This window comes from Anabrus simplex, chromosome 1 (genome assembly GCF_040414725.1).
Source record: "Anabrus simplex isolate iqAnaSimp1 chromosome 1, ASM4041472v1, whole genome shotgun sequence".
Classification (NCBI taxonomy): Eukaryota; Metazoa; Arthropoda; class Insecta; order Orthoptera; family Tettigoniidae; genus Anabrus; species Anabrus simplex.
This window is the reverse complement of record NC_090265.1, coordinates 724,986,978-725,008,446: the sequence shown is the minus strand read 5'-3', so window position 1 is coordinate 725,008,446 and position 21,469 is coordinate 724,986,978. Positions and strand designations below refer to the sequence as shown.

The window sequence follows — 21,469 nt, the reverse complement described above, 5'->3', positions numbered from 1 at the left end:
ATGGGCAATCAGCTGGCACTTCCATACGCTTTCCATTTACTGTAGTTATTCTCTCAACTTGGCAGTGGGATGCAATGGTTAAAACATTGTAATCATGCCACTTGATGACAGCTACAGAATCAGTAACTTGAACTGTGCAGTTTCTTGATGATTACAAGAGGACAGCCTTGAGTACGATTCTCCCTAAGAGTTCCTGTACCACCACTTCCATTTTTAGAGAGTTTGGTCAGTAGTGGAAGTGAGGTAAAATAGTTATCAAAATATAGGTCGTAGGGTCCCTTAGATTTTGGAAGGCTGCTTTCAACTTCAAGGACACCATAACCACCTGCACTGAGCATCCGTGGTGGAAAATGGTTTATGTCACCCAAACCTTCATCTCCACTTTCTACGTCTGTGACTCGACTGTCTTCTGGAGGTATAATGATAAACTGAGATGAATCCAACGCCTTTTCATTATCTTTATCTTCTAGTCAAAGAATTTCCTCCAATATTTCATGGACTTGGAGGCTGAAAATACAAATATTTCAATTAGAAGCAGCAGTCAATAAATGCCCAACGTCACCTGTAGGTAACAGTGTATAATTATTATGAAGAATTTGTACTAACAATTAAAGTTACTGGCTCAAACTATTGATACTATTCAACGTTCACGCCTGCAAATGCTGTTTTCGAAGTTATAATAAAAATGACTTACCTTCTAGGGCCAGAAAACAAAGATCCTTTTCCAGAGAACAAAGGCTCTTGGCTGTTAATATGCGCCATCTTGATCTGTGGTTCACAGACTCGAGGATAGATCACATAGACAGCTGATATTAAACAGATTTGTGAGTGAAGGTTAGTTGATGCCACTGAACACAGAGGTCATCACTATTTGTCAGTATTAGAGCGAGAGGAAGATATAGAAGTAGTGTCACCTGTAGGTGACATTGGGAATTGCAGAGTTAACTGAAATAACCGAAAAACTCTAGGGAATCTTCTCTGCGAGGCTAGTATTACACTATCAAAGAAATTTGTGAAAACTCTCATAAAGGGGCATCTAGTGTTAAAGAACACACGAGCAAGTGAATAGCTTGCTAATCCCAAATACTTGTAATTTACACGACACTGTACGATGAGAACAAGATTTTGTACATTGAGCACGTGTTTACGAAGTTGTAAGAGCCGATTTACTTTTCGTTTCCATTTCAGTCACACGCGACGCCAGCTGATTATAAATCCGTTGTGAACTACAAATTTGGACGTATTGCATAGCTAGAGCTTGAAAGAGCAATGTTGGGGGTATGGCGAATATGAGCACAATTTCTGTGTGCTCACGGTCGGCTGGTCCGCTTCCAATGCTCCCGAAGATGGCAGCTTGTATCACGTAGTGCGTGGCAGTGGCTAAGGCACAGGACGAGGGCTCCTACCACCTAGTAGTTAATTGTCAGTCGTAGGTGTAACACAATAATTGTTTAATGAGTGAATGTGGCTTTTAGACAACTGCTTGTTAACGAAATAGATTTGTATTTTCAGCTTGTGTAATTGAAAATATTAATGAAATAAGCAAAAATGTCAACAACGCTACAGTAGGATAGGACGATGGTAAAGGAAAGGCCTAGAAGCGGCTTTGGCCTTAATTAAGGTACAGCCCCAGCACTTGCCTGGTGTGAAAATGTGAAACCACGGAAAACCACGGGATTCGAACAATGTCCCGGATGCAAGCTCACAGCCGCTCGTCCCTGAGCGCACGGCTAACTCGTCCGGTGATTCATTCAATTTCTATTTCACGTACAGAACTGTGTATCATTCCTGTATAGTATTCATCACTTCTGCTATGTTTAAATACGCTTGCTGCCTTGCATTTCTATTTTAATATTCTTCCTGTTCTGTGATATTTCATACTGGGAAATAAGCAGTTTTGATTTAGCGGCATTCTAACTGAACTTACTGTCCGCCATTCTGGATGTAATGAGTCAAACGTTTTGCAAACGATAGCACGTTGTTGAAAGCCTTTATGAAAGATATTTTATACAAGTACAGTTTAAAAGTCATTCCTCCATTACACAGACTTATCTTCTTCTAATATGTACAAATGAATATTTGTTAACTACTTTTCCGGTTTTCGGAGACGCCGAGGTGCTGGAATTTTGGCCCTAAGGAGTTCTTTTACGTGCCAGTAAATCTTCCGACACGAAGGTGACGTATTTCAGCACCTTCAAATACCACCGGACTGAGCCAGGATCGAACCTGCCAAGCTGGAGTCAGAAGGCCAGTGCCTCAACCGTCTGAGCCACACAGCCCGGCAAAAGGAAGGAAAATAATACCGCTTAGGAGAAAGTGGGTATTGTGGAAGAATATATAAAACATTGTACCATTAATTACACTCAAGCGAAAGGAAGAGTAACCATGACTTGGGCACTAGGGACTCCAATATACAAAATAAATCATATAAACTAAGACCGAACATACGGTGTTTGTACTCTGTGCTACGAAAGCTGCCTGAGTCTAAGTCGTGAGCGGTCGTCCTGCTTTAGCGTGTATACAATCTTATATGAAATCGTACCTTACAAAAGATGCTGGAGGTGTCGTCCTTCCTGGATTATACAGACGTTGTACCTGGTAATCACATTCTGGCTGACGAGAGTGAGTTCTGCCACTGTAATGTTTATGATTTCATCCATAATGTTTTCTTTCAGTTCCTCCAATGTGTGAGCATTTGTTCGATACTCTTTTACTTTCAGTTTACCCCACAAGTAAAAGTGACACACACTGTTAGTTATGGAGAACGAGGGGGGAAATAGACCAGCACTGATCACTCTGTCTGCAAACACTTCCGAGATTGTAAGAAGAGAATCTTTTGCTGTATGAGCAGGAGCTGAATCTTGTTGAAACCACTCACGCGAATTTTTTCTTTAATTAACTGATGGAAGAATAGCGTAAAAATGACGTCTTTGCACCTCTCTGCATTTACTGCCGGCTATAAAAAATAGGCTCATTTATTAGTCTTGCACTGAAGCACACCAACAGTGAGAGTTGTGACTATTCACACCACCACTATTAAGATGAAACCAGAACTTTTACACACGAAAATAAGGTTTTGCAATGATGACTGTTTCACCATGTTAACAGCTGAGATTCAGACTGGCGACTGATGCTTGCCAGGTCGAACACGTGTAAGCTGCTTGCAAGGCTAGGAACTATGCGAGCGCCTCCCATACTGTAGCTTACGGATCGGAGAGTAAAAACGCCACTTGGACGGTCTTAGTTTATATGAGTGACTCTATAAGTGGTGTGTTCCCTTTATAAAGGGTGTATTCTGTGTCTGGACTACAAGGATACGGCTATCAGAATCGCGAGAACTACTAATGGTGAGTGGGAACTTCACTGATATTTCATTTACTTGAGTGTTTATTTATTCTGTATCTCACGTTGTTACCCCAAGTGCATTGTTACTCACGTTAGAATTGACATTTCTCTGAACTGACAGTTCTTTTTTATATTGTACCTTGTTATTCTTTCCTACGTGCTTAATTATACTGAATAGTTGTATTATTCCGGTTTTATAACAGGCATTTTATTCTCTGGGTATTTCAGTTCTTATTTTTTGTTTGTTTTATCTTACATCCTTCTCATCAAAAGTACTTTATTATTCGCGATAATATTATTTTGTACTTCACAACACGAAATTCACTCTGAACACGAGGACGCTTTAGTGCGGTTCTGTTCTTGCGTTGTGTTGTTTATCAGCTGATTGTTCTCGTTATCAACTTGGCGACACCGGTCCAACTGTTGGTGAACTGTCAAAACGAACCTGAAGGTGCCCCAACTATCGCGTACTGAGAATTATAAGGCCGCATCTCATAAAACAATCGTTTTATTAACATCACCTACTCTTGCTCTATTTAGTGTAACATGGCCATAAATGTATTTTCATTTTTTCCACCTGAGGGCACATAATACTTTATAAAATTTTGGTTTCTTAGTCTTTTTAGTGAGAACAATGCAGCCATGTTTTGAAATATGAGTGTACTGTATGATACTTACATTCCATATCAACTTACTATTGTGCAGTTACGTATCTTAAGTTGTGGTCTTATTACATATACATATCTGAGCGAAGGACTCTTGTTGCTGCAATGCAAATCCGATTTACTAATTGTCATTTTAAATGCTGGTTGATAGAGGATAATAAATACATAGCATCCTTTTAGCTCTTTGGTGTACAGACCCTTAGTATTCCATAAATTACCCAAACATATTTGTTAGCTGGACATACACAGAACGAAGGAGTTAGTATGCATTCTACAATCGAGAAGCAGAAAGCAAGGAGTTTGAAATTAGAGACTATTTACCGTATATACCAACACGGTGGGTGCCCGTGATACAGATAGCTAAGAAAGTAGGAAAGCCCTATGTTCTTAAAGAGCTTGCGGCATAAGACATTAACAGTTTTTAACAACTGGTGAAGAATATGGGTAAGAATTTCACGGTCAACGAAGAAGGCCAGAAAGTGAACTGGGATTTCCTTTGAGACAAGAAAGCATTGACCATGGCTTTAAACCAGTACATGTAAGTAAAACAACGATGATGTTTGTCACTTCTAGAATACGTACATGTCCACCAAAAATAACTAAGAGCAAGCTTTAGGATATCTTCGACTTGTGTTCAATAGGTGTCATTCCTAGGGTTCATCACTGGTTCTTTCACAGGCTAAAAGCTCTTAATGAAGCTGATTACAAATCTGAGGAGCTGTAGATTTAAGTTGATAAAATGATTGTACCCTGAATACAATACAATTGGTTTTGGTTAAGTTAATATGCAGTAAATGTTGTGGTATAACGTGTGCTTGTGTTCATTTGTGCAAGCTGGTATTCATTTAATTTCGAAATAATGTTAGTACTTCAAGTTTGCCGGTATTATAAGGCCACACGTGCAAAATGTTAATAATAGGGATCGGATTATCTCACATAAACCTGCATAAATCAAAGCGCACGTGTACCAAAGTAAAAAGTGTACATACTAAATGAATTTTAATAAACGGTTATATTGTTTTATGAATATTCTGAGCTTATGTACTAAAAACGTTCTTTTCTGTAAAATTTAGCTTTTTTCAGTTGTGGCCTTGATCTTTTCAGTGTGGGCTATGGTAGTGCAAAATATTATGCTACGCAGACGGACGATCTCTGAGTGGAAGTTCTCGACCTTCTTGTTTTTAATATTTACTGCACTACGATCAAAATAGGATGAGATACAGAAGGAATAATAAATTGATACACAGTTACTGCAATTTGTCCATTTTCTCCACTATGCGTGTACCTGAATTAAATATAATTTATTTTTCTGTTAATTATTCAATTGTTGTGGTTTAATGCCAGTTTACTGGTTCATCTTTCACATTTCAGTATTGCGTAAGTCTCCCGTTGATTTGCACCGTGTACGTCGTGACACGGGAGATGAGACGGAGTACAGGATTAAAAATGAATAAGTTGATATAAAAAGTAATGGAGTGCAGTCGAACGAAGTCAGCTGAAGCAGGAAATATTACATTAGGAAATGAAGTCTTAAAGGAAGTAGATGGATGTTATTACTTCGGTAGTAGAACACATAAAAATGTCAGAAGTAAGGGGGACATCAAATGCAGACTAGCACAAGCAAGGAAGGCCTTCTCTAAGAAAAGAAATTTGCTCACTTCATAGGAATTAGAAAGATGTTTTTGAAGACTTGTATGTGCAGCGTTGCACTGTATGGAAGTGAAACATAGAAAATAACTTACTCAGGAAGAAGGAGAATAGTAGCTTTTGAAATGTGTTACAGGAGAATGCCGGAAGAGATAATGGAATTTATGGCAGGATAATTATTTGGTGTAATTTCACGAGAAGAAAGGATAGAATGATAGGACATGTCTTAAGACACCCAGGTCTTGTTTTGTTCAATTATACCAGGTGGCTCACGAACGCCGTACTTACTACATATAAATGTCCCGCATGCACAAGTGATGAATGGGATGTCTACCAACTGATTTTCACAGGGGAACTACTGCCAGCGGGTAGGTTACGTCAGAATATGAAGAGATAAGAATCGGAGTGTCGCTCGCAACATGTTACTCAGCGACATCGGTCTAATGCACCCCTTGCATTAGTAAACCTCGTTTTCCACCGCATAGTTCTAGGCTGGTGTGTGGTACAGCCACACTATATTTGCTGTCTGCATATCGACAATGACTAGCGTGTTCAGCAGCGATGAATAGACAGACATTATTTTAAACTGGACAACCTGGTCGGTATGCAACAGAAGCTCCAAACAGACGTATGCCTTCTACTCACGTGCTTCGCCTAACAGTATTAGTTTTAGTTTCATACAATCAACTCTATTATCGAGTGGAATGTCTACACGTGTATACATTAATAAGTTATTAGATATCCTTTACTGCATCTTTGGCGTGTCTACCAGCAGTAGCGGCGATTCAATTAGGGGGTGGGGCGAGGAGGGACAGTCACCACCCCCCACTCACTTTGTGTCGTAAACATTACATTTTTATTCCACTTTAGCCAACTGGAACTAGGAATTATTTTAAAAAAGCTCTTTGTACAAGCCAGATGTCTTATATGCTAAATCTTTTCATTATTTTCTTTAATTAACATAATAATTGGAGGAAATACGTACAAAACACCGTTTGTCGCGGCTAAGCGACTTGTATAGCGCTACGTCAAGTAGTGGAGACTTTGCAAGTGCTGTGAGGAAGGGTGGTAGGGGTACATATATTTTTTTGCCACGGTCGTGGCCACTGTGTTATAATTCACCCGCTTACCGCGTGCATTCGTCAGTCTGGCAGTCTCTTTAGTGTCTGTTAGTTTATTAGTGTGTATTCAAATACTAAATGATTTGTAATTAAATTATCATGTCGTACTTCTATGTAATTGTACCGGGCGAGCTGGCCGTGGTGTTACGGTTGCGCAGCTATGAACTTGCACTCGGGAGATGGTGGTTTCGAATCCCACTGTCGGCCGCCCTGAAGATGGATTTCCGTGGTTTCCCATTTTCATACCTGGCAAATGCTGGGGATGTACCTTCATTAAGACCACGGCCGCTTCCTTCCTGCTGTGTCGGTATGACGCAAAGTCAATTGTAAAAAATATATATTTAATTGTAATTGTAATTTCAACGCGAGAGAATACCAACTTTACTTTCACCGGACTAAATTCTTTCGTTTTTATTATGTTATTTTATATGTAAATGTAATTAACCTGCCCCGTGGATTATTCGTAATATTAGTTTTCTTTTGAGAATTTGATTCAATGCTGTATAATAAAATTTTCACCAGGTCTCGCAAACATACTACGGGGCAGGTTAAATACATTTACTTAATAAATAACATAACACAACACAAAGAATTAATTTAGCCCAGTGAAAGGAACGTTGGTATTATCTCCCGTTGAAATACAATTACAACTGAATATTTGTTTACAATAATTGGCTTTATGTCGCACCGACATAGATAGGATTTATGGCGACGATGAGACAGGAAAGGGCTACGCGTGGAAAGGAAGCGACCGTGGCCTTAAATAAGGTACAGCCCCAGCACTTGCCTGGTGTGAAAATGGGAAACCAAGGAAAACCATCTTCAGGGCTGCCGACAGTGGGATTCGAAACCACTATCTCCCGAGTGCAAGCTCACAGCTGCGCGCCCTTAACCCCACGGCCACTTCGCCCGGTACAATTAAAAAGAAGTACGGCATGATTATTCATTTAAAATAATTTAGTATTAAATGAACACTAAGAAACTAACAGACACTCAAGAGACTGTCAGACTGACGAATGGGCGTAGCAAGCGGGTGAACTATAACTCAGTGGCCACGACCTGGGTAAAAAAAAAATGTACCCCTACTACCCTACCTCAGCACATGCAAAGTCTCCACTACTTCCCGTAGTGCTATACAAATTGGTTAGCCGCGACGAACAGCATTGTATGCGTATTTCCGTCAATAATTATGTTAATAATTAAAGAAAATAAACGAAGGAATTAGCAGATATGATAACAAGGTTTGTACAAACAGCTTTTATAAAAATAATTGCTAGTTCCAGCTGGCTAAAGTGGAATATAAATGTAATGTTTACTCCACAAAGTGGGGGGGGGGGGCAAATGTCCCTCCTCACCCCACCCCCTAATCGCCGCTACTGTTTGTGGACACGACAAAGATGCAGAAAAGGAAATCTAATAACTTATTAATTTATACTCGTGTAGATATTCCACTCGATAAAAAAGTTACATGAATGTAACCAAAACTAATACTGTTCGGTGAAGTACGTGTGTAGAAGGCATACGTTTGTTTGGAGCTTCTGTTGCATTCCGACCAGATTGTCCAGATTAAAATATTGTCTGTGTATTCGTCGCTGCTGAACACACTAGCCATTGCCGATATGCAGACAGCAAATATAGTGCGACTGTAGCATACACCAGCCTAGAACTATGCGGTCTTAAACGATGTTTACCAATGCAAGGGGTGCATTAAACCGGTGTCGCTGAGTAACATGCTGCGAGCGACACTTCGGTCCTTATCTCTTCATATTCTGACGTAACCTGCCCGCTGGTAGTAGTTCCCCTGTGAAAATCAGTTGGTAGACAACCCATTCGCCATTTGTGCATGCGGGAGGGTACGGCGTTCGGGAGCCACCTGGTATTTTGAGGGAAGTGTAGGCGGTGAGAAGGGTAGGAATAGACCAAGAAAACGGACTGGTGTAGATGTATAAATGAAAATGTTAACACAGGATAGGGTGATACGGAGAGCTGCATCATACCAAAATGGCGGCGTGGACTGGGTCACGTACCTATCAGCTTGCATTCAGGAGATAGGGGGTTCGAACCCCACTGTCGGCAGCCCTGAATATGCTTCTCCGTGCTTTCCCATTTTCACAACAGGCAAATGCTGGGGCTGCACCTTCATTAATTAACGTCACCACCGCTTACTTCTTACTCTTAGCTCTTTCCTATCCCAAGTCGCCAGAAGACTTGTCTGTGTCTGTGCGACGTCAAGCAAATTACAAATTACAGAAGCAACACCTTGCCTAATTGAGTTACATAACAAGTCCAAACATTCCATAGCTAATAATGCTATTTACTTTACGTCCCACTAACTACTTTTACGGTTTTCAGAGACGCCGAGGTGCCGGAATTTTGTTCCGCAGGAGTTCGTTTACGTGCCAGTGAATCTACCAACACGAGGCTGTCGTATTTGAGCTCCTTCAAATACCACCTTTCTGAGCCAGGATCGAACCTGCTAATTTGGGGATAGAACGCTAGAGCGTCAACCGTCTGAGCCACTCAGCCCGGCATTTCATTACCGTAATGCTTGGACGGATGATGAACAGAGTTCCTGGAGCCACCCACAATATGTTCTGCGACTAAGTCAGTGGCGCAGGCGGTTCGCGCTCTTACACTTACATTGAGATACCAGATGAGCTGGTTCACACTCGTTGATATCTGTGCCGAATTTCACTCAATATTTCTTCCTCTTTACCTTCCAGAGACGCTGAGATTTTACCCTCCTGCTGTGTCCACTGATCGGCAGTGTGTAAAGGACTACACGATACCAGCTGGCGACAAGAACCCAGAATACACCATCAAGAAAGGGGAGGTCGCCATGATACCAGTGTACGGAATTCATCACGATCCTAAATATTACCCTAATCCGGAGAAATTCGACCCTGAGCGGTTCAGTGATGAAAACAAGAATAATATTGTTCCTTATACCTATCTGCCGTTCGGCGTAGGGCCTCGACTCTGCATCGGTAAGTACAAGGGTGAAAGAAGTCAGACATGTTTCTGCTGTAATGATTGTGTTATAATGTCTTATTTTTGATGGCTTGGGTATCGTATTATACCGTATTATTCATATTATTATTATTATTGGTTCGTTTCGGCCTACTGGGGACTACGGGGTTCGTCTTAACTCTTAGCTATGATCTGCTTTTTCTTTGCCCAGTACGCTTTCATTTTATTTCTGTGTGCCTGCTTCCTTCCATTCATCCACTTCGGTCTGGTGGTCCCTGTAGTCTTTTTGCTTGTGAGGGACAGTGGGAGGACTCTCTGTAGGATGGCCTGTCGGTACTGAGATCGGTTCTTTGTGATCTCTAATGGAATCTGCAGTTCCTCTAGGTCAGGTTTTACTGAGGTGATTCACTTGGTCTTGGTCCCCTACTTGTCATTATGGGGATTCTGCTGGTGAGCCTATAGGGTTTCAGATGGGTATTATTAGTATTATTTTTCGCGATTGGGTCACTTAGGATGTGCATTTGCCTTCGTTTGTACGCATATTTCTTTTACTACTGCTTCCTTTCTGTCTTCAGACAAGGTTGTTCCAGTTTTCTCCTTTGGTCTTTCGTCTTCGTCAACTTGCCATTTGTCATTTGTGAATTTTAGAATTGAACATTATCCAGTTTTGCATTTTCCATCTTTTGGCACCTAATTTCCTTGGCTTTTGTTTCCAGTCCATTTTAGCGATTTTTTTCACCAATATATTTATGTTGTGATATTCTTTTAATTTTCAATATTTTACTTTTGTGCTTCTTTGTGTTTCCAAAATATATCTGGAGGCGGACATTTTCCGCACTTTCTTTCAGAAATTCAATCTGATTTTGGCCTGTTGAAATGTCCCGAGTTAAGATTGCTAGGTCGTCTGCAAATGCTAGGCAATCTATCGTTAATTTTCCTCTGCACAAAGTGATTGGTTGATAAATTTTGAGGACTAATTTACGTTTGCGTCATTCTTGAATAACATTTTCAAAGGCGCAGTTGAGGAGTGAAGGAGAGGACCTACTTCCTTGCCTTAGGCCGACTCCCATTTTGATTTCAAAGGGATCTGAAATCCCCCCATGAATTTAGTCTTAGTGTTCTGTCAGTGTCTGTTTTATGATTGCGAGTGTTTTGATGTCTGGACCTTGTTCTTTCGATCAACAGATTTGGAGACTAAATTTTTGCTACAAATTTTCTTATATCTTAGGATTATAATTTACCGGGCGAGTTGGCCGTGCGCGTAGAGGCGCGCGGCTGTGAGCTTGCATCCGGGAGATAGTAGGTTCGAATCCCACTATCGGCAGCCCTGAAAATGGTTTTCCGTGGTTTCCCATTTTCACACCAGGCAAATGCTGGGGCTGTACCTTAATTAAGGCCACGGCCGCTTCCTTCCAACTCCTAAGCCTTTCCTATCCCATCGTCGCCATAAGACCTATCTGTGTCGGTGCGACGTAAAGCCCCTAGCAAAAAAAAGCATTATAATTATTATTATTCACTGAATATTTTCTGCCTGTTCCAGGTCAACGTTTTGCTCTCTTGGAAGCGAAGGTAGCACTGATACATATCCTGTCTCGGTTTAACCTTGTGGTGGTGAACAAGACATCGTTACCTCTGAGGCTCGATCGTCGGGGCTTCATAATGGCAGTGGAAGGTGGCTTCTGGGTAGGGGTGAAGCCCAGACGACAGATATCCACCTAGTTACGATACACACCGACACGTTTGAAATATATGCAACAATTATTTACCTGTCACTGAAATTGTTAGTAGCACCGCCGTCTCAATCCTATATACTGCCTGCTCTATGCTATGCGGTTAACATGCTTCTCAGCGTGAGCTCTTAGGATCACTAAACTCCGCTAGGGGCGCCAGCTACCGCACCCAACTAATCTCCGCACCCACGTTGTTGTGTTCTAGTGCGTTTGCATCGAGCCTTTATGTCTGTATCTCTGGTTGTAAAATGATTAATGGTTGTGTTCCTCTCTGTATATCAAAGCAAGAAATCCAAATTCTTCAGGTGTGAGGATTCCTCTTATCCCCCCAACTAAAGATATTTGGGAAAATTGGCTTAACGCTATATCAAGGCAAGGATCAACCAAGATTAATCAATGGATTTCATCCGATTATTCTCGTGTTTGTAGCCTGAATTTTAGAGATGGAGATAAAAGATAAAACTAAAAGAAAACTATATTGAAGCAAGAGAGCGTGCCTAGTCGGTTTTTGAATTATCCCCATTAACCACAAACCAGAAAAATAGCGCCACGAAAGACCAAACTGCGACAAGATATTTCTTCGGAAGAAATCTGTGATAGAACAAGCTCTTCAATTGCAGGAAATATATAGGATGAGTGCGAAACTCATTTGAACAACGATGTTTCAAGCCAAGTCAATATTCCAACGAGTAAGAATGACAGCAGTGATCAGAAAATCAGACATTAAAGGCTCTGATCGAGAATTCTGAGACTGCGATAACAGCTGATGAGTAACCATAATGAAGTTAAAAGACTACAGAGACAATTCGAAGACAACCCAGAAATTGATTGTCTGAATAAAGTAAACGAAGCAGCCAAATATAAAGGAAAAACGACCGTTTTTTAAAATCAAATTTATAATTTTCGCAAGACAAAATCCGGGCAGTCATAACAAATCACGCGGTGCTATGGGGCGTGGAGAATAGTATCCCAAACGGTTATGAATATGGCAGGACTCCTGGTCTATTGTCAGTTCCGTCACAAAGTACTCTGGAAAGGTATTCTAAAGGAAAAATGTTGAGAGTGTTTGTCGGGATTTCCCAATCAGTGAAAGAAAGACTTAGAGCTTAATGTAAAACTCTCAGACCAACTGAGAGGAGTGTAACTGTGATCACCGAACCAGTGACAAGTTCGTTTGCGTGGTCAATGTTGAAGGTGTTTGCGGCACAGATATTGTAAACTCTCCTGCTCTCGCGAATAAACTGTTGTGTTTTCTTGTAATCCGACTTTCAGAGAAGTTCTCTAGTCTTCCTGCCTACTTCCTCGTTAAGGCTTAGAAGTCTCCGATCCATCCCTTTTAGAAATAATTACTGTAATGTCTTTCGACAAAACAATCAAGATTGTGTGCATTTCTATTCACCAGCAGATAAAATACGTACAATGGTTGAATGATGATTTGATCGAGTACGGTACGTTAAAATAATTCGGTTGGAATCAAAACGTGAGAAACTGTAGTGTCTGACTAATGAGACGGCAGATTCTGTCTCGCTAACTGTAGTGGAATGTGTGTCTTATCTGTTACAAAAACGGTTATTTTATGTTCTCACTAGATGATTTTCTGGAGAAGCATTAGAAGCTCTATTTAGTTCAGTGAGATTGGGTGGTGGATTTAATGACATGACGAACGCACGCATTATGTGCTGTAAAACGTATCCTAAAATCTGGTCATGAACAAAGGGTCAGTGAAATAGTGATAAAATCATTTAGCGTCCACTGCTGGTAAATGACAGTAAGAAAAGGACTGAAAAGGCGCTCCGTTACTCGTGTCGAGAAAATTCTGAAATTTGTGTGTACCATGCAGCAGTGTGATGATCCTAATATATGTACTACAACTGGTAAGATTGTATATATTTTACGTTTCTATACTTTAAGCCAAGCGCAAATGTGAAATCTCAGTTTCTGTATATGCATTTCTTTTAAATTAATAACATGTTAAGGATTATTTTTTATTTTATATCGGCATTATGGACCAACTCTCATTTAACCAACATGTGCTCTGGGTGCGGTAAGTGCTGCCATCTGCAATATCGCTGTAAACGCAATTCTCGCGGCACAGAGCAGGCAGTATGTAGAGATTGAGACGGCGGTGATTAGTAGATATGTATTTTAGAAAATTTTGATTTACGTAGGTCAACAAAGATAAAAATCTTAAAGAAAGAATTGAATCATGAGAATCAAAATCCGCCGAACTCCATTTTTTGTCATTTTCACGGTTACGATGGAAATACATTGCAAGCGTAGCCTACAATCCATGTTTGGCACAAAACACTCAAATTTGAAGGTAGTCAGCTACAAGCTGTTTATTATTTCGTGGTAATCACAAACAAACTTATGCCATGGAGTTAGCGAGTTTCTATTTTCCATAAATATTCTACCCTTAGTTGTCAACACTACCGTATGTCGACAGAAGATGAAAGTAAAACTCCCATCACAAACATTTGTGATGAATTTCACCTCAGGCAGAAGTGGGTGTAGAACGTATGTCACGCCATAAACAAGAGATTCATATTTACGGTGAAGTAGACGGCCACAAAGGGTATTCTGATGTTTGCAGTTTAATCAAGAAACGCCTTACTTCAGGCACATAAACTATTTTGTTAAATAAAAACCTATCCAACTATTGTTATTTTGATATGCACAGTTTGTTTATATTAAGGTAGCACTTCAATTTAAAGAATATCAGGATGATTTAATGAGAAACACTGCCATAAAATAGTTTTTTGCCTCTTCTGTAAAATTTGGTTTACTAGAGTTTTAAAAAATGTTATTTTCGTGGCTTCGACCTCTAAAATTATTTTACCTCTACTTGCACCACATGTTATGAACCTGAGTGTAATTGTAATTACGGAAGTGTAAAGTGTTGAATGTGAGGAAAGAAACGTTAAGCGCGACACAAACACCCAGTCTCCAGGCCAGGGATATTAATCACTTACATTTGAAAAACACTGACCCAGCCGGGAATCGAACCAAATGCCGCCGGGTGACAGGTGAACGCGTTGCCCCTTTCACCGTGAGGCCGGACTTTCTGGAGTTACTAGATTTTTGATTTCCTTGATTCAATTGTAGAGAGACTTCCACTCATAAATGTGTTACTATTATTTACTTTAATTATTTAATTAATATTTTACGTTCCTATTAATAAAATCAATTGAAAGAAATGATGTGTTTCTGACCGACTTCTTCGCTGAATGGACAGTAAAAAGAGAGTTCTGTTCAGAGGAACCTACTTTCGATTCCCGGACAGATTAGAAGAGCCGCATCTGCTTAATGCCACTAATTCGGGGACTGGGTATTTTTGTGTTTATCAACACACAACACAGGACACTGCCAAATATCACAGAATATCCTTCAACCTAGAATTGATGCCAGGAAGGGCATCCGGCCGTAAAACAGGGACAAATCTGTATGTGAGACACAGTTTCTCTCTGCAACCCCACTAGAGTGCGGGAGAAGTGGCAGAACATGAATATGAAGAAGGAAAATGACGAAAAAGGAAGGAAATGAATTAATTGTGCTATTCCACCAATGGTATGAGTAACAGCGACTTGCTAAACTAGTGGTGGTGGTGGTGGGAGGAGGTATAACTGGGCGTATATTCTATATTGACACGAATCAGAGTGGAAAAAATGGAAGGGGTCCGGCAGGCCGAAAAATGAAGGTATCGGCCAAAGAAAGGCAAGGGCCACGAGAGGCGTGAAAATGAAAGACTCCTAGGCCTCGAGAACCTAATACTACCGGGGTCGGAAAAGAATAAGAGTTGACCAAGGGCGGTCTATTGGAGAGATGAAAGTGAGAAGCCCGTCACAAGTAAGCGGAAGTAATGACAGGACTCAGGTAAGGGCCCCGTGGTCACCAAACCACACTCCGAAACTAACAGCGCCTGATGCCCCTTTCAGTAGCCTCTTAAGGCAGGTAGCGGATGCTGTGGGTGTTATCCATCCACCCCCAACCCACAGGCGGACTACAAAGAAAGCATGAAGAAAGTAACAATACATGTTTTTTACAACTTGCTTTACGCCCTACCGACACAGATAGGTCTTACGGCGACGATGGGTCAGGAAAGGGCTAGGAGTAGGAAGACAGCGGCCGTGGCAGTAATTAAGGTACAGCCTCAGCATTTGCCTGGTGTGAAAATGGGAAACCACGGAAAGCCATCTTCAGGGCTGCCGACAGTGGGGCTCGAACCCATTATCTACCGAATACTGGATACTGGCCACACTAAAGCGACTGCAGCTTAAGTAACAAAAAAGTTTTCATTCCATCTTAAAGCCTTGGTACCTCTTCACCTTACGTCTACATTTGATCCTCTCATGAATTTTACCTTCTGGGATACTGATTTGTCACAGATTCTTTCCACATTCCTGGAGCAACCTCGACCTTGTTTACTTCGGTTTGATGAAATTTCATATCTCTTTTGTCAGTCGGTCATCTGACATTCTGAAAATATGTCCGTAGAAGTCTTATCTTCTTAATGGATGCTGTGATTGATTCTATCTTCATTAGATCTCAATCGTACCTGCCCATCCGTTACCTAGCAACCGTGCAGGCTGTGATGTAAGGTAGAGATGGATGGTCAGATAATGTTACCTAGCAACCGTGCAGGCTATGATGTAAGGTAAAGATGGATGGTCAGATAATGTTACCTAGCAACCGTGCAGGCTATGATGTAAGGTAGAGATGGATGGTCAGATAATGTTACCTAGCAACCGTGCAGGCTATGATGTAAGGTAGAGATGGATGGTCAGATAATGTTACCAAGCAACCGTGCAGGCTATGATGTAAGGTAGAGATGGATGGTCAGACACTGTTAGCTAGCAACCGTGCAGGCTATGATGTAAGGTAGAGATGGATGGTCAGATAATGTTACCTAACAACCGTGCAGGCTATGATGTAAGGTAGAGATGGATGGTCAGATAATGTTACCTAGCAACCGTGCAGGCTATGATGTAAGGTAGAGATGGATGGTCAGATAATGTTACCTAACAACCGTGCAGGCTATGATGTAAGGTAGAGATGGATGGTCAGATAATGTTACCTAGCAACCGTGCAGGCTATGATGTAAGGTAGAGATGGATGGTCAGACACTGTTAGCTAGCAACCGTGCAGGCTATGATGTAAGGTACAGATGGATGGTCAGATAATGTTATCTAGCAACCGTGCAGGCTATGATGTAAGGTAGAGATGGATGGTCAGATAATGTTACCTAACAACCGTGCAGGCTATGATGTAAGGTAGAGATGGATGGTCAGATAATGTTACCTAGTAATCGTGCTGGCTGTGATGTAGGGTACGTATGGATGGCCAGACAATGTCACCTACTAACCGTGCAGGTTGTGATGTAAATTATGGATGGATGGTCAGACAATGTTAGCTAGCAAGCGTGCAGGCTGTGATGTAAGGTATATAAATGGATGACCAGAAAATGTTACCTAGCAACCGTGCAGTCTATGATGTAAGGTATATATGGATGATCAGACAATGTTACGTAGCAACCGTGCAGTCTACGATGTAAGGTATATGTGGATGATCAGACAATGTTAGCTAGCAACCGTGCAGTCTATGATGTAAGGTATATATGGATGATCAGACAATGTTAGCTAGCAACCGTGCAATCTATGATGTATATAAATGGATGACCAGACAATGTTACCTAGCAACTGTGCAGTCTATGATGTAAGGTATATATGGATGATTAGGTACTGTTAGCTAGCAACCGTGCAGTCTATGATGTAAGGTATGTATGGATGACCAGACAATATTACCTAGCAACCGTGCAGTCTATGATGTAAGGTATATGTGGATGATCAGTCAATGTTAGCTAGCAACCGTGCAGTCTATGATGTAAGGTATATATGGATGATCAGACAATGTTAGCTAGCAACCGTGCGATCTATGATGTATATAAATGGATGACGAGACAATGTTACCTTGCAACTGTGCAGTCTATGATGTAAGGTATATATGGATGATCAGGTACTGTTAGCTAGCAACCGTGCAGTCTATGATGTAAGGTATATATGGATGACCAGACAATATTACCTAGCAAGCGTGCAATCTATGATGTATATAAATGGATGACCAGACAATGTTACCTAGCAACTGTGCAGTCTATGATGTAAGGTATATATGGATGATCAGGTACTGTTAGCCAGCAACCGTGCAGTCTATGATGTAAGGTATATATGGATGACCAGACAATGTTAGCTAGCAACCGTGCAGTCTATGATGTAAGGTATATATGGATGATCAGACAATGTTAGCTAGCAACCGTGCAATCTATGATGTATATAAATGGATGACCAGACAATGTTACCTAGCAACTGTGCAGTCTATGATGTAAGGTATATATGGATGATCAGGTACTGTTAGCTAGCAACTGTGCAGTCTATGATGTAAGGTATATATGGATGACCAGACAATGTTACCTAGCAACCGTGCAGTCTGTGATGTAAGGTATGTATGGATGATCAGATACTGTTAGCTAGCAACCGTGCAGTCTATGATGTAAGGTATATATGGATGATCAGACAATGTTAGCTAGCAACTGTGCGGCCTATGATGTAAGGTATATATGGCTGATCAGATACTGTTAGCTAGCAACCGTGCAGTCTATGATGTAAGGTGTATAAATGTATGACCAGACAATGTTACCTAGCAACTGTGCGGCCTATGATGTAAGGTATATATGGCTGATCAGATACTGTTAGCTAGCAACCGTGCAGTCTATGATGTAAGGTATATATGGATGACCAGACAATGTTACCTAGCAACCGTGCAGCCTGGGATGTAAGGTAGGGATGGATGATCGGACAGTGCTAGCTAGAAACCGTGCAGGCTATGTTTTACGGCTGGTTGCCTTCTGAAAGCAACCGTTGAAGGACGACCATGACCGGGAGACGTACTGTATTATTTTATGGTCATTTGATTTTCGCTAAGGGAAATGTTTCATTTTTGTTTACCGAGCTGACTTGTTCCTGCCACGTTTTCGGAAGCTTGTACATACTCTCCGTCTTAGCAACTGTGTTGCGGTACCTGAACTTACCTCCTATACTCCTTCTCAGTCTTCTTGTTGTACGTACTCTTAGTAACGTAGCATGTCCGGTCTATCTTCCGTATCCTGGCGTTAATAGCTTCCTCTAAGCCATCTGATCACCTCCGACTCGCCTGTTCTTCGCATACTTAGTGATCATCCTGTCTCGTCCATCACTGTTGTTCAGTATATTAATTTTTTCTTCTAAAATGAAGTTTGCATTCCTACTTTCTCGGCTATTTGTGTCAGCCTATTGATCTTATTCATTTCTGAATCAATGTTATTAGCAAAACATGACGAAGTCTTCCACAGTGGTCAGGCAATCAGTGTACACCTCTGTGAGTTTGGGACCAAGTACGCGCCGAACTTCGTTTGTTTCTTGTTACCGCAACATTTGACAACTCTCGAATGCTGTTTTCCAGAGGAGTGGCTCGGACGGTTCAGGCGCTCGCCTTCCGACACCACCGTGCCAGGTTCGATCCTGGCTTAGTCCGGTGGTATTTGAAGGTGCTCAAATATGTCAGCCTACTGTCGGTGAATTTATTGGCACGTAAAATAAATCCCGCGGGACTAAATTCCGGCCCCTCGACGTCCCCGAAAAGCGAAAAATAAAGTAGTTAGACGGACGCAAAACCAATAACATTATTATTATTATTAAAGAAGTGGGGATAATCCATCACTTTGTCCAAAGCCTGTTTTGATCATAAGCGGTTTCCAGATCTCACCACCATTACTGTTATTCTTCCTTTCTTTCTTTCTTTCTTTCTTTCTTTCTTAATCTGTTTACCTTCCAGGGTTGGTTTTCCCTTCGGAATCAGCGAGGGATCCCACCTCTACCGCCTCAAGGGCAGTGGCCTGGAAAGTGAGACTTCGGGTCGGGGGTTACAATATTTTTTTTTTTTGCTAGGGGCTTTACGTCGCACCGACACAGATAGGTCTTATGGCGACGATGGGATAGGAAAGGCCTAGGAGTTGGAAGGAAGCGGCCGTGGCCTTAATTAAGGTACAGCCCCAGCATTTGCCTGGTGTGAAAATGGGAAATCACGGAAAACCATCTTCAGGGCTGCCGATAGTGGGATTCGAACCTACTATCTCCCGGATGCAAGCTCACAGCCGCGCGCCTCTACGCGCACGGCCAACTCGCCCGGTAAGGGTTACAACTGGGAAGGAGGACAAGTACATTGCCCAGGTGACCAGGTGGAATGATTGGAAGCGATAGACAAGGAAGGAAGAGGGAAGGAAGCGGCCGTGGCTTTAAGTTAGGTACAATTCCGACATTTACCTAGAGGAGAAGTGGGAAACCACGGAAAAATACTTGTAGGATGGCTGAGGACGAAATCGAACCCTGCTCTGCTTATTTGTCCTCCAGAGGCTGAGTGGACCCCGTTCCATCCCTCGTACCACTTTCTAAATTTCGTGGTTGAGCCGGGAAACGAATCCGGGCCTCCAGATGTAGCAGCTAATCACACTAACCACTACACCAAAGAGGTGGATTATTATTATTATTATTATTATTATTATTATTATTATTATTATTATTATTATTATTATTATTATTACTACGAAGATAAACAGTGTCTATTATATGAAAATATTTAGTAGTAACTTACAGCAGAGTCACGATCTGGTGACCATTTTAGCTGAGCTATACGCCGGGTGTTTGGAATCACCGCCTTCAACCCTTACTGTACACAGTAGAGCATGAGCTATGCCCAGTTCATGTTGATGGTGTGAATGCTTCTAACTCTATAGTGGATTGTCCAATAGTTCGTTCGGTCTCTTTAATTTCAGTACTCCCTCTTTTTACCTCCCGGGAATGAGGATGCAACCAACAAATGTCTAACAATTGAGATTTCAGTGGAAATAGGGTGTATTACCACTGTTCTATGCTGTAGTGTCATCTTATGACTTACATTTGAACTCCAAGCTGGTTTACAGCCAGCAGAACTTTGTGAGGATGAAGCATCAGTCATGATGATGAACAGTGCTTGCGTTGGTTTATCACCAGCTGTAATAGAGCATTAGAATAAAGTCCATACACGAAATCACATCTATATTTTGAAATTTTCGACATTTTTTGTTATTATTGTTACACTAAAAATACTTGCTATGATTTTTGTTCCACATTATTTTCCATCGTATCACTTCCAATTCATACATTATTTTTAAAATCTTAAGTAATAACAAATAGCTTAATGTGGTAATAGTGGTAATTCTCTTCGTTTAACACGCAGAGCAGCGGCGACAGCCCGTAGTGCTGCCATCTAGCGGCTCGAAGAGAACATTAACAAAACGTGCTATTAGAACACTACACATTTCGACTTCGAACCCAACGAAATACAGATTTTAAGACGTTTGCGTCGTTCTTGTAACATAATATAGGGAAGGAACACGGTGGATGTTGATATGAAAGAACCAGTGATAATAAAACAAATGTATCATCAAATTAGAGCATTCGATCACCATGTTATGACTAGGGCCTACACTCTCAAAGAGCAGATCACACATGCAATATCTTGTTTCAACTTGATAATTTTACTGGCAAGATTTTTCTGTGTTGAATCACTGGTTCTATTCACATGCGCCATTAAAAGGACTTTGGAAAGCTTGTTAGTCAGTAATTTTATACGGCGGTTACAAATGCCTTCATTACATTCATTAAATGACAAAAACCTGTCAGCTAATTTTCTTCTAATTCCATGTGTGCTTTCTAATAAAAACTGACAAAAACTATTTTCAATATTCCTGATATTTTAGCATCTAACCGGGCGAGTTGGCCGTGCGATTAGGGGAGCGCGGCTGTGAGCTTGCATCCGGGAGGTAGTGGGTTCGAACTCCACTGTCGGCAGCCCTGTACCTTAATTGGGCCAAGGCCGCTTCCTTCCCACTCCTAGGCCTTTAGAATTCTATTGTCGCCAAAAA

At 41.2% G+C, this 21,469-nt stretch overlaps 1 protein-coding gene across 1 annotated transcript in view; it reads left to right on the top strand.

Moving 5' to 3' along the window:
* Positions 1 to 14,138, top strand: part of LOC136857414 (cytochrome P450 9e2) — a 55,103-nt gene extending 40,965 nt beyond the window's left edge. Inside the window, exons 7-9 of the mRNA XM_067136064.2 lie at positions 9,502 to 9,765; positions 11,289 to 11,536; positions 13,615 to 14,138. Coding sequence (XP_066992165.2) covers positions 9,502 to 9,765; positions 11,289 to 11,467 — 443 coding nt within the window. The 3' untranslated portion in view covers positions 11,468 to 11,536; positions 13,615 to 14,138. The remainder of the gene's footprint in view (positions 1 to 9,501; positions 9,766 to 11,288; positions 11,537 to 13,614) is intronic.
* The last annotated feature ends 7,331 nt before the right edge of the window (positions 14,139 to 21,469 follow it).